This window comes from Anolis carolinensis, chromosome 2 (assembly GCF_035594765.1).
Source record: "Anolis carolinensis isolate JA03-04 chromosome 2, rAnoCar3.1.pri, whole genome shotgun sequence".
In the NCBI taxonomy this organism is placed as follows: domain Eukaryota; kingdom Metazoa; phylum Chordata; class Lepidosauria; order Squamata; family Dactyloidae; genus Anolis; species Anolis carolinensis.
The window spans coordinates 16,470,582-16,486,850 of NC_085842.1; the positions used below are offsets into that span (position 1 = coordinate 16,470,582).

General features: G+C 44.9%; 1 protein-coding gene and 1 long non-coding RNA gene across 2 annotated transcripts; one reads left to right on the top strand and one right to left on the bottom strand.

The window, feature by feature from the left end:
• The first annotated feature begins 10 nt into the window (after positions 1-10).
• LOC134297000 (uncharacterized) lies at positions 11-5,824 on the top strand. Its single transcript, XR_010003752.1, has 2 exons — positions 11-3,044; positions 4,335-5,824. It is a non-coding gene; the product is annotated as an uncharacterized LOC134297000 (long non-coding RNA).
• On the bottom strand, positions 4,693-14,594 carry LOC134296986 (oocyte zinc finger protein XlCOF6-like). Its single transcript, XM_062973243.1, has 5 exons — positions 13,979-14,594; positions 11,226-11,304; positions 8,963-9,039; positions 8,685-8,805; positions 4,693-7,717 (listed from the first exon to the last, which is right to left on the bottom strand). Exons 1-5 carry the CDS (start codon positions 14,369-14,371, stop codon positions 5,922-5,924), a joined length of 2,466 nt encoding a protein of 821 aa, XP_062829313.1. The 5' UTR covers positions 14,372-14,594; the 3' UTR covers positions 4,693-5,921.
• Between the last annotated feature and the right edge of the window lie 1,675 nt (positions 14,595-16,269).

Sequence of the window (16,269 nt, forward strand, 5' to 3'; positions counted from 1 at the left end):
AGAGCGGGAGGCAGCCACAGGGACCTCAGAGGGACTGTATTGAAAACTTTGGCGCCCGCTAGAGGACTAAGTAGCCACAGTAAGAACAGATCACGGAACAACAGACTGGTTCAAGATTGGGAAAGGAGTGCGGCTGGGCTGCATACTTTCACCCTCCCTATTCAACTTCACATCATGCGACATGTGGGGCTTGACGAATCCAAGGCTAGAGTTAAAATTGCTGGAAGAAACATTAACAACCTTAGGTATGCAGATGATACCACTCTGATGGCCGAAAGCGAGGAGGAGCTGAGGAGCCTTATCACCAAGGTGAAAGAAGAAAGTGCAAAAGCTGGGTTGCAGTTAAACGTCAAGAAAACCAATATCATGGCAACTACAACTATGGATAATTGGCAAATAGAGGGAGAAAACGTGGAGGCAGTGACAGACTTTATATTTCTAGGCACAAAGATCGCTGCAGATGCAGATGCAGCCAGGAAATCAGAAGATGTTTACTTCTTGGGAGGAGAGCAATGACCAATCTTGAAAAGATAGTGAAGAGCAGAGGCATCACACTGGCAACGAAGGTCCCCATAGTCAAAGCAATGGTATTCCCCATAGTAACCTATGGATGTGAGAGCTGGACCATAAGGAAGGCTGAGCGAAGGAAGATAGATGCTTTTGAACTCTGGTGCTGGAGGAAAATCCTGAGTGCCTTGGACCGCAAGAAGGTCCAATCAGTCCATCCTCCAGGAAATAATGCCCAATGGCTGCTCACTGGAGGGAAGGATAGTAGAGGCAAAGCTGAAGTATTTTGGCCACATCATGAGGAGACAGGAAAGCTTTGAAAAGATCACGATGCTGGGGAAAATAGAAGGAAAAAGGAAGAGAGGCCAACCAAGGGCAAGATGGATGGACGGTATCCTTGAAGTGATTGGGTTGACCTTGAAGGAACTGGGGGCGGTGACGGCCGACAGGGAGCTCTGGCATGGACTGGTCCATGAGGTCATGAAGAGTTGGAGACGACTAAACGACTGAGTAGCAGAGGACTCAAGCTCATGTGCGGGGAAGTCCAATTAATATTGTTGTTAGTATAACAACAACAATATCCTGCAAATCTCTTGGGAAGACAGGCAGACCAAGGTCAGTGTGTTGAAAGAAGCAAAGACCACCAGCCTTGAAGCGATGCTCCTACACCATCACCTCCACTGGACTGAATGCCACGTTGTCCAAATGCCCGCTCACCGTTTCCCAAAGCAGTTACTCTACTCCCAACTCAAGAACAGAAAACAGAATGTTGTTGGACAGGGAAAGAGATTGAAAGACGGTCTTAAAGCTAACAAGCTGAAGCTAAATCCTGACAAGACAGAGGTCCTCCAGGTCGGTCAAATGACTGACCAGGGTATAGTGTGGCAACGTGTGTTCAATGGGGTCACACTCCCTCAAAGACACAGGTCCACAGTCCAGGGGTCCTCCTGGATTCAGTGCTAACGCTTGATGCTCAGGTGTCAGGGTGGCTGGGAGGGCCTTTGCACAACTAAAACTTGTGTGCCAGCTGCGACCGTACCTTGTGAAGTCTGATCTGGCCATGATGACCTATGCCTTGGTTACCTCTAGACTGGATTATTGCAATGCGTTCTATGTGGGGCTGCCCTTGAACACCCAGAAACTTCAATTGGTCCAACTCTCGACAGCCAGGCTAACTGGTGCGACTTACAGGGAGCAGTCAACCCCCCTGTTCATGGAGCTCCACTGGCTGCTGTTTACTTTCCGGTTCCAATTCAAGGTGCAGGTTATTACCCACAAAGCCCTAAACGGTTCGGGACCTGCCTACCTTCATGACCGCATTTCTCCCTATGAACCGGCGCAATCTCTTCAATCTTTGGGGGAGGCCCTCCTCTCACTCCTGCCTCCGTCTCAGGCACGGCTTCTGGGGGCGAGGGAGAGGGCCTTCTCTGTGGTTTCCCCCGACTCTGGAACCCGCTCCCCAGGGAGATTAGGCAGGCACCCACTCTGCAGGCTTTTGGAGAGTGAATAATCATCCCATGTTAGGTACCCGTCCCAGTGACCATTACTGTACTTGATGTATTTTATTCTATCCCATCAGTTAGAAATAATTTCAGTGTGTACCACAGCCCAAATCTCCTATCAATTGCAGCACTTGGGCTTTCTACTTCATTTTCTCGTTCACAGTATAATCTATGTGCACTTTGGCCCAGTTTGTTTTATAATCCTTGCTCAGGTTTAGACTATGATTTTATGATTTCAATGGATTTTACTGTTTTTAATGTTTAGTGCCCTGTGCAAAGGATCGTTACCTTGACGTGGTGCTGGGGCTTGAGTGCCTCGATGAGGCCATGAGCTATACCGTGCAGGGCCACCCAAGACGGGAAGGTCATGGCAGAGAAGTCAGACCAAGCACGATCCCTGGGGAAGGTAATGGCAACCCACCCCAGTATTCTTGCCATGAAAACTATATGGATCAGTACAACCAGAGAAATGTCAGTATACCATCGGAAGATAGGACCCCAGGTCGGAAGATGGTCAAAATGCAACTAGGGAGGAACAGAGGACTAGTCCAAGTAGCCCCAGATGTGATGACGCAGTTAGCTCAAAGCCGAAAGGAAGGCTAACGGCTGGAGGTGAAGGACGAATCCGATGTTCTAGAGATCAACTCACTATAGGAACCTGGAATGTAAGATCTATGAGCCAGGCAAAACTGGATGTGGTTACTGGTGAGATGTCAAGATTAAAGATAGACATTCTGGGAGTCAGTGAACTGAAATGGACTGAATGGGCCACTTCACAAAAGATGACCACCAGATCTACTACTGCAGACAAGAGGAACACCGAAGAAATGGAGTAGCCTTCATAGTTAATAATAAAGTTGTGAAAGCAGTGATTGGATACAACCCCAAAAAATGATAGAATGATCTCAATTCGAGTTCAAGGCAAGCCATTTAACATCACAGTGATCCAAATATACTGGGAGCTCTGGCGTGGACTGGTCGATGAGGTCACGAAGAGTCGGAGACGACTAAACGACTGAGCAGCAGCAATGTTTAGTGAGTATAACTGTGATGTGATGTGTTTTTAATTATTTATTTTATTTATTTACAGCATTTATATTCCGCCCTTCTCACCCCGAAGGGGACTCAGGGCGGATCACATTACACATAAAGGCAAACATTCAATGCCATGACACAGAACAGAGACAGAGACAAGACGCAGGCACCGGGCTGGCCTTGAACTCATGACCTCTTGGTCAGAGTGATTTGTTGATTTGTAGCAGCTGGCTTGCTTTCCAGCCTGCGCCACAGCCCGGTAATGCGATGTATTTTAATTTTTCTGATGACTTTAATCATCCGAGCCTCTTATTAAATGCAGCACTTTATCTATCTCATTTCACTCCATGGACTTTGGTCCAGTTCGCTCTCGTTTGAGTTTTGTACTGTTTTTTATATTTTGTTTTATTGTCATTGTTTGGGCTTGGCCCCATGAAAGCCATCCTGAGTCCCTTTGGGGGGATGGAGACGGGGTATAAAAATAATGTTGTTTTTGTTGTTCTTCTTCTTATTATTATTATTACCTTAAGAACTGTAGCAAAGACACCAAGAAGGAACTGGGAAGCTCTGGCCCTTGAGCGCTCTAGTTGGAGGTCAGCTGTGACCAGCAGTGTTGTGGAATTTGAAGAGGCACGAATGGAGGGCGAAAGGGAGAAACATTCCAAGAGGAAGGCGCATCAAGCCAACTCTGATCAGGACCGCCTTCCACCTGGAAACTGATGTCCTCACTGTGGTAGAACATGCCGGTCAAGAATAAGACCCCGCGGTCACCTACATATCCAGTATAGTAGGAAGGGGTGGGACCATGGCCATGAGTGACAGCTAGGGAACCTCTCAGTCCTATTTGTATGGGGAGAAGGAGGAGGAAGAATGTCCAAGACCTTTCCTTAAAATGTTAGCATTGAATGCAGCAATTTAAGTTCTGACTCGTCATATTTCTTTTTTCATATACTTTATGAAGGCCCGGGGTGTGGCGCAGGCTGGAGAGCAAGCCAGCTGCAACCAGCTGCAATGAATCACTCTGACCAGGAGGTCATGAGTTCGAGGCCCGCTCAGAGCCTATGTTTGTCTTGTCTTTGTTCTATGTTAAAAGGCATTGAATGTTTGCCTATATGTGTAATGTGATCCACCCTGAGTCCCCTTCAGGGTGAGAAGGGCGGAATATAAATGCTGTAAATAAAATAAATACTTTAAGATAATTTTTACGTGGCAGTTACTTTGATTCTGCTATTACCTTCCTATTTGTGTATGTCTATGTGAATGCTTTTTCCTAATGTCATTTTAATTCAGGTGACATTTCAAGAGGTGGCTGTGGATTTCACAGAGGAGAGGGCTCTCCATGGAGAAGTGATGGAAGAGAACTTGACCGCTGTGTCCTCTCTCCTTTCCCCTTGCAGCTCATCAAATCAATTTGCAAGAGACAAAGCATTGTTTTGGTGCTCTTCTTCAGCCTTCCTGTATTTGTCATGTACAGGCTAACTCTAATCTAGAAAAGTTCTCAAAAATCTAGAAGCTTTAGTCAGAAAAACAAGAGTAGATTTCACTAAATAGTCATTAGAAATGAAGGATTAGGGGTTATAAAATATATAGTTATAAGCATGAATTTTCAACTTGCATTTTGTGTATTTTAATATGTATTTTATAGAAATATGTTTTAAATATGCATCTTTATTGAAATACATTTTAATATGTATATTTCTAGAATTTTTACAATATTTTTGTGTTTTAATTATGCTGTAACATACCTCAATCCACAAGGAGAGGTGAGCAATAATAATATTACAAAGGCTACAACCCAATTCCTCAATTAATGAAAACATCCCATGAATGATCTCCCCTTCCCCCCTTTATACACTGTCTCTCACCATCATCATCACAAAACACAAAGAAAAAGGACACACTTAAACAGTCCAAACCTGAGGTGTTAGCTGTGAAGAAAATTATATTATTGCTTGTGGGAATACAACATAAGGTTTGTGAGCTCTGAAATTCCAACAATGTTCTAAACTTTGACATGGTTCCACCTACGTTGCATTTCCGAAACTATTCTTTATTTTTGCCACCCTCCATGAATTCATATCATTTCTATAAAACATGAATATTTTGGTGTGGTATAATGTAGGAATTCAACCATTTTACTGATTTCTTTCCTATGTGAGTTGTCAGAGGACGAGTGAGACGTATTTTCTGATTGAAGCTCTTTCCATAATCTTGGTGGTGATTTAGGCTTATGGGTAACTTTTTCCACACTCCGCATACTTACAAAGTTTCTCCCCCACATCTATACTTTGATGTGACACAAGGGCCGACTTTGAGCTGAACCTGTTTCCACACTCCAAAAACTCAAAGGGATACTTTGCTGTGTGGGTTCTGTAATGGCGAGTGAGGTGTTGCTTTTGGGAGAATCTCTTCCCACACTGAAATATGAAAATGGTTTCTCTCTTTTATGTGCTGCCAGATGACAAGTGAGTCTTTCCTTCCAAGTGAAGCCCTTTCCAAACTACAGACATAAACTGTTTCTCCCGAGTGAGTTGATTGATGATTTGTGATGTCAGGATCACCATAGCAGCCTGGAACTGGCTACTTCGGTTCTCTGCCAGAAAGAAGGGAGGTAGGAGGAAGGGAGGCTGGGAACAGGGTAGTGTAGGTAAGACATCTGTTTTGTGAGGGAAATAGAAATTGCAGTTAACAGACTGTGGGCACACTGGGGCAGATGGGAGTTGGGCTGTGATATTACAGGGTGTTTGAGTGGGAAAGATGGAATAAATCATTTGCTTCCAGCGTGTTGTTGTTGTGAGCTTGATTTCAACTCCAAGAACTTCTAGAATCTTACATGTGAAGCTTTCTATGCCTGAAGCTCTTTATACACTACAAATATCAACATGGTTTCTCCCCTGTGTGAATTCTTTGATGTGTCAGAAGTGCTGATTTTTCCCTGAAGCTGTTTCCACACTCCAAGCACTGAAATTGTTTTTTTCCCGAATGAGTGGCTTGGTGGCGATTTAGGCTTAATTTGTATGGGTAACTTTTTCCACACTCCGCACACTTATAAGGCTTCTCCCCCGTATGTATGCTTTGATGCGACACAAGGGCCAGTTTCAAGGTGAACTTCTTTCCACACTCCAAGCACTCAAAGGGTTTCTCTCCTGTGTGGGTTGTAACATGGCGATTGAGGTGTATTTTCTGCGAGAAGCTTTTCCCACACTCCAAGCACTGAAATGGTTTCTCCCCTGTGTGTATTCTTTGGTGACAATTGAGGCTTACTTTTTGACTGAAACATTTTCCACAAGTCACACATTTGAATGGTTTCTCCCCTGTATGAGTTCTTTCATGTGATGAAAGCATACATTTCTGCCTGAAGCACTTTCCGCACACCAAGCATTTGAATGGTTTTTCTCCGGTATGGATTCTTTGATGTGATATGAGGATTGACTTCCGATTGAAGCTTTTCCCACACTCCATACACTGAAATAGATTCTCCCCTGAGTGACTAACTTCATGACAAGTGAGGCTTTCTTTCCCAATTAATTTCCCCCCGTATTCCAAATATTTAAATGATTTCTCACCTGTATGAGTTGCTTGATGGCAAGTGAGGCTTAATTTATGCCTGAAACTCTTTTCACAATCCAAGCATCCAAAGGGTTTCTCCCCTGTGTGAATTCTTTGGTGTGCCAGAAGTGCTGATTTTCCACTGAAGTGGTTTCCACACTCCAAGCACTGAAATGGTTTCTCTCCTGTGTGAGTTCTGTAATGGCGAGTGAGGTGTTGCTTTTGAGTGAAGCACTTCCCACACTCCAAGCACTGAAACCGTTTCTCCCCCGTGTGAGTTGCAAGATGAGTAGTGAGATGTGATTTGGTAATGAAACCTTTGCCACACACCACGCATTGAAAGGGCTTCTCTCCAGTGTGAGTGGCTAGATGACGACTAAGGCCTGTTTTTTGACTAAACGTTTTCCCGCATTCCAAGCATTTAAATGGTTTTTCTTCCATGTGAGTTGCTTCATGACTGGTGAGGTGCGTCTTCTGATTGAAACTTTTCCCACACTCCAAGCACTGAAATGGCTTCTGTCCTGTGTGCGTTCTGTAATGATGAATCAGGTGTGCCTTTTGAGAGAAGCTGCTTCCGCACACCAGGCACTGAAACGGTTTCTCTCCTGTGTGCGTGGCCAGATGACGAGTGAGGTTTTTCTTCACGGCGAAGGTCTTTCCACACTCTAGACATATAAAGGGTTTCTCTCCTGTGTGAGTTCTTTGGTGTGACACAAAGTGTGACCGCCACTTGAAGCTCCTTTTGCACCTCCAACAGTTAAAAGCTTTCTCTCTCGTTTGAAATCTTTCATGGGAAATCAGAGACTTCCTTAAACTGGGTGTCCTTTCCCACTCACCAGTATTGAAAGATATCTCCTCTGGGTGAATTCTTCTATGAACAACAAGGCTTCCTTTGCACCTAAAGCTTTTCTCACACAGGGGATAAAAACATTTATTCCTTTCTTTCCCTTTCTCTGTTAGTTCTTCAACTGAGATGTCACCCTCCTGAGAAGCAGGATATGTGTTCCTTCTGTTGGCGTTAGTGTCTGATTTTCTTTTCTTCCTTTTCATCTGCTTCTGCTTGTTCCTTGGCAGGAATGCCTTGCTTGGTTCTCTGTTGTTCTCACTCTCTTGCTCATCCCAACCTGAAAAAGAAAAGCACAACTACTCATAGCCTAACCGAGATATATAGAAGTAAGTGAAAGACTTAACACAATTATTAAGCTGACATCGATTGACATTAAACTATGGAAGCTTCTCAAAAGAGAGATGTCACTCCAGAGTCTCTACAATGCTTTTCCTGAGGGACCAGCTCCACCAAGTCTCCCATCCCCTTCCCTGAAAAATAGATACTCTTTGGATTTTGAAATCTCACGCTCTACTGGCTAATGAGTTGAATGCTCAACTTTTCGTATCCTGTTTCATTTTTGGATGCTCTGCTATATTTTAGGATAGTATTTCCCTAACAAAAAGGGTTATGGGCCCAGGCTGTGTACCTAGTCTAGGTTCCCAGGCTTGAATGAAAAATAGGAAGGCTAAATAGAGCAGAGAGGCTTATTTCAAAGGGTTTTGGAGGTTTCGGGAGTTTTTGGAGTTTTGGAGCATCTCTATTTTTGGAAGGATGCAAAAAATGGGAAGGAAACAAGAGTTCTTCCTGAGTCTAACTATTCAACTTGGAAGATGAGACTGGAGCTACTTCTGGATTCAAAGTAAACCAAGGTCTGTCAACAAGATCCACCACAAGCTGATGACGATGACTATGAAGCGGGGACAGAAATCGACAGATGGGTGAGAGCCTTAACTGCAAATTCCTTATCTAAGAAGGCTTTTGAATATGTTAAGAATGATGCAAGAGCTAAAGCCACACTTGCACATCTGGAGAAAATCCACAGCAAAACTATACGTTGTATAACCCCTAATCCTTGTGTCTTAATGACTTTGTAGTGAAATGCACTCTGTTTTTCTGACTAAAGCTTCTAGACTTTTGAGATATTTCAGTTTCTGGAAGAAAGTTAGCCTGTACATGACAAATACAGGAAGGCCAAAGAAGAGTTCTAAAACAATGCTTTTGCTCTTGTAAACTGATTTGAAAGGAAGAGAAAGGGGTCTTACCCAGAGAGAATACCATCCTCAGATTCTCATCCATGACTTCTCCATGGAGGGCCCTTTGGCCTGGAGACAGCAGGGCCCACTCCTCCTCCGTGAAATCCACAGACACCTCTTGAAACGTCACCTGAATTAAAAAAGACATGACCCATGAGGCATGGTGTTGAAAGGTCTGCCACGAGGAAAAGACTAGGTAGGAGTTCTGCTAAGAATGTGACGGTCTTCAAAGAACAAGAGCGCCCAGCCAACCTTCTTCTCCACCCAACAGGAATCCTGTCCCTCACCTGGTTCGGCCTCATAGGAACTGTTTGAGGTTCATCCGTGTAAAGAGATGCTTTTGTCCATGTCCTTGTTGCACCTCCTGTAAGGAAAATAAAATGGATCAAGGAGTATTCTTTACTACACTCTCTGTTTCTGATTTAATATTTCTGTTACAGGCAGAGAGCAAAAAGCATTGGCACCCAAATACACAAATAGGAAGGTAATAGCAGAATTAAAGTAACTGCTACATGGAAATGCTCTTGATCAAAGTATCTGAAGAAAGAAAGAAGACCAGACAGAACTAAAGAGTTGCATTTGATCTTACCATTTTCAAGAAAAGTCTTAGGAATTTGATTGAGAGGCAACCACATTACAGAATTCCTCTTTAAGGGACAAAGGAGAGTAGACTTCTCTAATGCTGTTTGTAATGCCATAAATAAGTGTCCAGCACTTAAGTACTTTTCCTTTGAGAAGCAACATAGATTTTAGCTTAGAACTGTGTCCTATGGGATATAGTGTTACTACAACCTTTTGGTTTAAAATCATAGTGTTTCCATCTAGTACAGCTTGCATTTCAATCCCCTCCCTTTTAGTATGAGAGAAAAGGGAAATGCTGAGGTCTGTGCTAACATGTCAGTATTCTTATTCAACATAACTTCTTCAACCTGTCTATATTCTGTGGCAAATGCCATACCGTATATACAAAAACAATTAGAACATAACAGCCAAACTAAAGTAATCCTGAGCTTAGCAGAGCTTAGCATTTTCTTGTTACGTTTCGCCTGCATCTATGGCAGACATCCTCAGAGGTTGTCTGCCATAGATGCAGGTGAAACATCAGGAGAAAATGCTTATGGAACATGGCCATAGAGCCTGGAAGACTCATAGCAAGTCAGTGATTCCGGCCATGAAAGTCTTTGACAACACAATTAAGAAAGGTGGAGTGGGCTGAGCCTGCTTTAGATCCCTGTTAACACCATGGCCAATTGACTTGGCCAAGGTGGTCCATGCCTTATTTACCTCTTGGATAGATTACTGTAATGCCCTCTACATGGGGATACCTTTGAAGACAGTCCAGAAACTTCAACTAAACTGGAGCAAATTATAGGGAGCACACACACACACACACACACACACACCCCTCCTAAAGCAGCTCCATTGATTACCTATATGTTACCAGGCCCAATTCAAAGTGGAGGTTATTACCAACAAAGCCCTAAATGGTTCAGGTCCAGGCTATTTATGCGAGCACATCTCCCTCTATGACCCTGTGCGGGCCCTGAGATCGACTGGGATTTCACAGTACCAACCTTGTCGCAAGCGTGGTTGGTGGGGACAAGGGAGAAGGTCTTCTCGGAAGTGGCCTCCTGGCTCTGGAACACTTTCCCCAAGGAAATTAAACAAGCCTCCACACTTTCAATATTCCAGAAGAATTGATAACCTGGCTTTACAAACAGGCCTTTGATAATGGTCAAACATAAAAATGTCAATGGTCAGATAACCTAATCGGATGACATTTTTTAAACTGGACCTTGGTCTCACTAACCTATGCAGTGGTGCAGATGTTTTAATCGTTTTATACCATACAATTCTAGATTTTAAGGGATGATGTCTGTTTTTTAATTTAATATGAGGAGCCTCTGGTGGCCTAGGGGATTAAAGCCTCGTGACTTGAAGGTTGGGTTGCTGACCTGAAAGCTGCCAGGTTCGAATCCCACCTGGGGAGAGCGTGGATGAGCTCCTTCTATCAGCTCCAGCTCCATGTGGGGACATGAGAGAAGCCTCCCACAAGGATGGTAAAACATCAAAACATCCGGGCGTCCCCTGGGCAATGTCCTTGCAGACGGCCAATTCTCTCACTCCAGAAGCAACTCTGGTTGCTCCTGACACGAAAAAAAATATTAATATGTATATGTTTAAGACATTCTGTGATTATTCTACATGTCTCATCCAGTGATATATTCACCTGCTTCACGTGGGCAGATTTATGCCAGACGGGACAGGCATACTCAGCAGCTGAATAAGACAAGGCCAGGGCTGATGTTCTTATTAATATTGGGTCTGCACCCCATGTGCTGCCAGTAAGTTTCCACAGGATGTTATTGCATGCAGCTACTTTGTGCTTGGTGTTCGCACAGTGTTTTCTAAATGTGGCAGGGTATAAATAATACATAAAGTTATTATTATTATGAAATGTTGACATCACTATCCAGTGATGTAAAGAATTAACTTTTATTAGTGGCCTTGTTTGATACATTTTCGTATTAACTTGGCAGGAATCCTTACCCACTGAGGTGGATGTGCTGTTACCTTCTTGTGTGGCCCACTCATCCTTCACCTCAACCGTCTCTTTGGCAAAGATGTTCTGTACCGAGGACAGGAAAGAAAAAAGAAAATAAGGAAAAGGACAAAGTCTGGATGACTACTTTGCATGGTTTCCAAAAAAAAAAGAAAAAAAAAAAAGAGGAAAGCAGTGGGGAGTTTTCATATACCAATATACCTCAGTTAACGAGATAGATGAGTTTCTATGCAACCTGGGAAAATCCTGGGATGTGCTATCAGAACCACAGCCCTCCTGAGCTGAGGGCCACTCCATGTGTGGCTGGAGAGGAGAGCCATGGGACTAGTGCTGAGCCAAAACAATGCATCCTAGCAGTAGCAGGACCTTTGCAGGAGGAAGGGGCTGCCTCCACCTGCACACTAGTGTATGCATTCCAGAGTAAAGACTATGTTTTTGAATCCTACCACTTTGGATTGTCTTTGTATTTCGACCAGGAACCAATGGAACTGTTACAAGAAGCTGTGTCCATCTGCTGGTTGCAGCTCTTTGAACTAGCAGAAGTATTAAAATATTCTTCAATTGGAGCTCCATAGATTCATAGAGGTGGAAGAGACCCCAAGGGCCATCCAGTCCAACCCCCTTCTATCAGGCAGGGAAATACATTCGAAACGCTCCTGACAGATGGCCATCCAACCTCTGCTTAAAAACCTCCAAAGAAGGAGACTCCAACGCACTCCCAAGCCGCAGCATATTCCACTGCTGAACAGCTCCCAGCGCCAGAAGGTTCTTTGCAATGTTTAGGTGGATTCTTGAGCAACAGGAAACAAGCCAGGCCCCTCCTCAATGGGGCAGCCTTTTAAATCTTTAAATATGGCTCTCCTATCTCCTATGGTGCAGTGTGTTAAAGCGTTGAGCTGATGAACTTGCAGACTGAAAGGTCACAGGTTCGAATCCGGGGAGTGGAGTGAGCACCTGCTGCTAGCCCCAGCTTCTGCCAACCTAGCAGTTTGAAAACATACAAATGTGAGTAGATCAATAGGTACCACTCAGGCGGGAAGGTAACGGTGCTCCATGCAGTCATGCCGGCCACATGACCTTGGAGGAGTCTACGGACAACGCCGGCTCTTCGGCTTAGAAATTTATTTTATTTACTTATTTACAGTATTTATATTCCGCCCTTCTCACCCCGAAGGGGACTCAGGGCGGATTACAATGAACACATATATGGCAAACATTCAATGCCAACAGACAAACAACATTCAGTTTTAGACAGACACAGAGGCATTTTAACATCTTTCCAGCTTCACGATTCCGGCCACGGGGGGAGCTGTTGCTTCACCGTCCATTGGTGGCTGTTCTTCCTCATTCTTTTCCTCGTGTTTTGCTGGCAGTTTTATGGTGTTGTAGATTAGTTAAATTAGCCTCCCGCATAAAGCGTACCTAAATTTTCCCTACTTGACAGATGCAACTGTCTTTCGGGGCTGCATAGGTCAACAGCAAGCCGGGGCTATTTTTATTTATTTTATTTTTTTAATGGTCGGAGGCTTAACCCGACCCGGGCTTCGAACTCATGACCTCTCGGTCAGTAGTGATTATAGCAGCTGGTTACTAGCCAGCTGCGCCACAGCCCGGCCCCAAATGGAGATGAGCACCAACCACCAGAGTCGAACATGACTGGACTTAACATCAGGGGAAACCTTTACCTTTTTATCTCCTCTCAGCCTTCCTTTCTCCATGCTAAAAACACCCAGCTCCCTTAATTCTTCCTCACAGGGAGTCATGGCATCTTTCACCATTTCTCCAAACATGGTCTAGCTCAAGCATGGGCAAACTTCGGCCCATTTCCCACTTCAACTCCCAGCTGTTAGGAATTGTGGGAGTTGGAAGTCCAAAACACCTGGAGGGCCGAAGTTTACCTATGTCTGGTCTAGCTTGTCAAAGTATAGCATATTAGAATCATTCAGGCTGAAAGTGACTAGGGCAGGGGTCCCCAAACTAAGGCCCGGGGGCCGGATGCGGCCCATCGAAGCTATTTATCTGGCCCCCAAGGCACAAGGGCAGAAGCGGGTTGGGCTAAATGACCCAAGGGGTCTCTTCCAACCCTCTTTATTATTATTATTATTATTATTATTATTATTATTATTATTAACATTGAGGCTGGGTGGCCATCTGTCAGGGGTGCTTTGCTTGTGCTTTTGGTGCACAGAGGCAGAAGGGGGTTGGACTAAATGACCCAAAGGGTCTCTTCCAACCCTCTTCATTATTATTATTGTTGTTGTTGTTGTTGTTGTTGTTGTTGTTATTATTATTATTATTATTATTAATTATTATTGCTTGGTGGCCAACTATAGTCCGGCCCTCCAACGGTCTGAAGGATCATGAACTGGCCCCGTTTTAAAAGTTTGGGGACCCCTGGACTAGGGCATATATGTCACCCTGGTCACATCAGACCCATCTGCAGGAACAGATTCAGTTGCATCCAACTTTTAACTGAGCAAATGCACTGCTGGTCACCCAGAAAGCTGAGCACCGGGTTTAAGGAGGAATCCAGGAGTACACTGAGACTGCAAACTATGACTTCAGAAAAGTTTAAATCTGTTCAGCACAGACTACGCTCCTTTGTCTTGATTTCTTATTTGATTGACCAGGAGTGCCTATGTCATATTGGAATTAAACTACAGTTTGTTCAAGCATTGTTACTATCCTTGCAAACAAATACATCTCACCTTCTGAAACGTCTCGGAGAAAATCCACTCACCTGCTGCTCTTTGAATTTCTCCTCTTCTTCCCGACTCAGGAGGAATCCTTCAGCCAAAGCCACGGCCTGGGAACTGGTCTCTGCCCCACATTCCCTCACCCAGCGCTCCATCTCCGCAGGAAGGACGGCCAGGAAATGCTCCAGGAGCACCAGGTCCAGCATCTCCGCCTTGGAGTGTCGCTCTGGCTTCAGCCACAGGCGGCACAGAGAGTGGAGGCGGCTGCACACCTCTCGGGGTCCTGCAAACTCCTGGTAGCTGAACCACCCGAAGCCTTGTTGCGCGCCCAAATCCCACTCCTCATACCCCGGTTCCTTTTGCATGTCTCCTCCAAAGAATCCCTGAACAAGACCAGGCCCTTCTCCCCACTCGGGGCTCACTGTGTGCATGGGCATCTCAGCCTGTAACCTGTTCCCACATTGACTGCTCTGCTCTTAATCACCTCCCTCTCTTCTTCTCTCATCCCTGCCTGGGCCTTTCCCCTTCACCCCACCATTGAATTCTCCCACTTTCCTGCCTTCTTCTTCTCTCCCCACACAAAAAGGACTGAAAAGGGGTCAGGCTATTCTCCTGATATCACACTTACCCATGGTCCCACCCCTTCCTACTATAGTCATGCTCCTTCCTACAGAGGAGATAGAGTGACCACAGGATGGACTGTATTGAAGAGTTTGGTGCCCCCTTTCCACTGGAGGACTCGAGCTGGAGTTGGGAGCAGTCGAATGAATGAATGAATGATAAAGGTAAAGGTAAAGGTTTTCCCCTGACGTTAAGTCTAGTCATGTCTGACCCTGGGGGTTGGTGCTCATCTCCATTTCTAAGCCGAAGAGCCGGCGTTGTCCGTAGACACCTCCAAGGTCATGTGGCCACTGGCATGACTGCATGGAGCGCCGTTACCTTCCCACCGGAGCGGTACCTATTGATCTACTCACATTGGCATGTTTTCGAACTGCTAGGTTGGCAGGAGCTGGAGTTAACAGCGGGCGCTCAAGCCGCTCCCAGGATTTGAACCTGGGACCTTTCGGTCTGCAAGTTCAGCAGCTCAGCCCTTTAACACACTTCGCTACCGGGGCTCCTGAATGAATGATAGTAACATTAATATTGTTGGGTTGTTGTATGTCTTTCGGGCTGTGTGGCCATGTTCCAGAAGTATTTTCTCTTGACGTTTCGCCCACATCTATAGCAGGCATACCTCACAACCTCTGAGGATGCCTGCCATAGATGGGGGCGAAATGTCAGGAGAAAATACTTCTGGAACATGGCCACACAGGCCGAAAGACATACAACAATCCTGTAATCCCGGCCATGAAAGCCTTTGACAACACATTAATATTGTTGTTAGAGTCCGACAGATTATTTCCACCCAATGGGAAGCTTCCACCAACAAGGTGCAGTATAATAGCAATTAAGATGGAAAGTAACGTTGGGGCAATTACACATCCCTGTTTGGCACCCGATTTCACCTTGAATTGATCACTTTGGGAGCCATTGCTTTTTTTTCGTGCCAGGAGCGACTTGAGAAACTGCAAGTTGCTTCTGGTGTGTGAGAGAGAATTGGCCATCTGCAAGGACGTTGCCCAGCGGACGCCTGGATGTTTTGATGTTTTTTTTATCATCCTTGTGGGAGGCTCCTCTCATGTCCCCGCATGGAGCTGGAGCTGATAGAGGGAGCTCATCCGCACTCTCCCTCGGTGGGATTTATTTACAGCATTTATATTCCGCCCTTCTCTCCCCGAAGGGGACTCAGGGCGGATCACATTACACATATAGGCAAACATTCAAGGCCTTTTACCATAGAACAAAGACAAGACAAACATAGGCTCCGAGCGGGCCTCTAACTCATGACTCCTGGTCAGAGTGATTCATTGCAATGATTCATTGCAGCTGCTCTCCAGCCTGCGCCACAGCCTGAGCCCAAGGATTCGAACCTGGCAGCTTTCAGATCAGCAACCCAACCTTCAAGTCACAAGGCTTTAATCCACTACACCACCGGGGAATCCGGGAGCCATTGTTGTCCAACACTATTGCCATCATGTCATTGTGGAGGAGCCACAGGATGTTCACAATTTTGTCAATAATAATAATAATAATAATAATTATTATTATTATTATTATTATTATTGACAAAATTGTGAACATCCTGTGGCATTATAAATTGGACACAGGCAGAACTGGACAATTTGGACAGAAAAACAAGAAAACTCATGACCATTCATCATTCACTGCACCCTCACAGTGATGTTGACCGGCTCTATCTGCCTAGAAGATCAGGGGGCAGAGGACTCTTACAAGT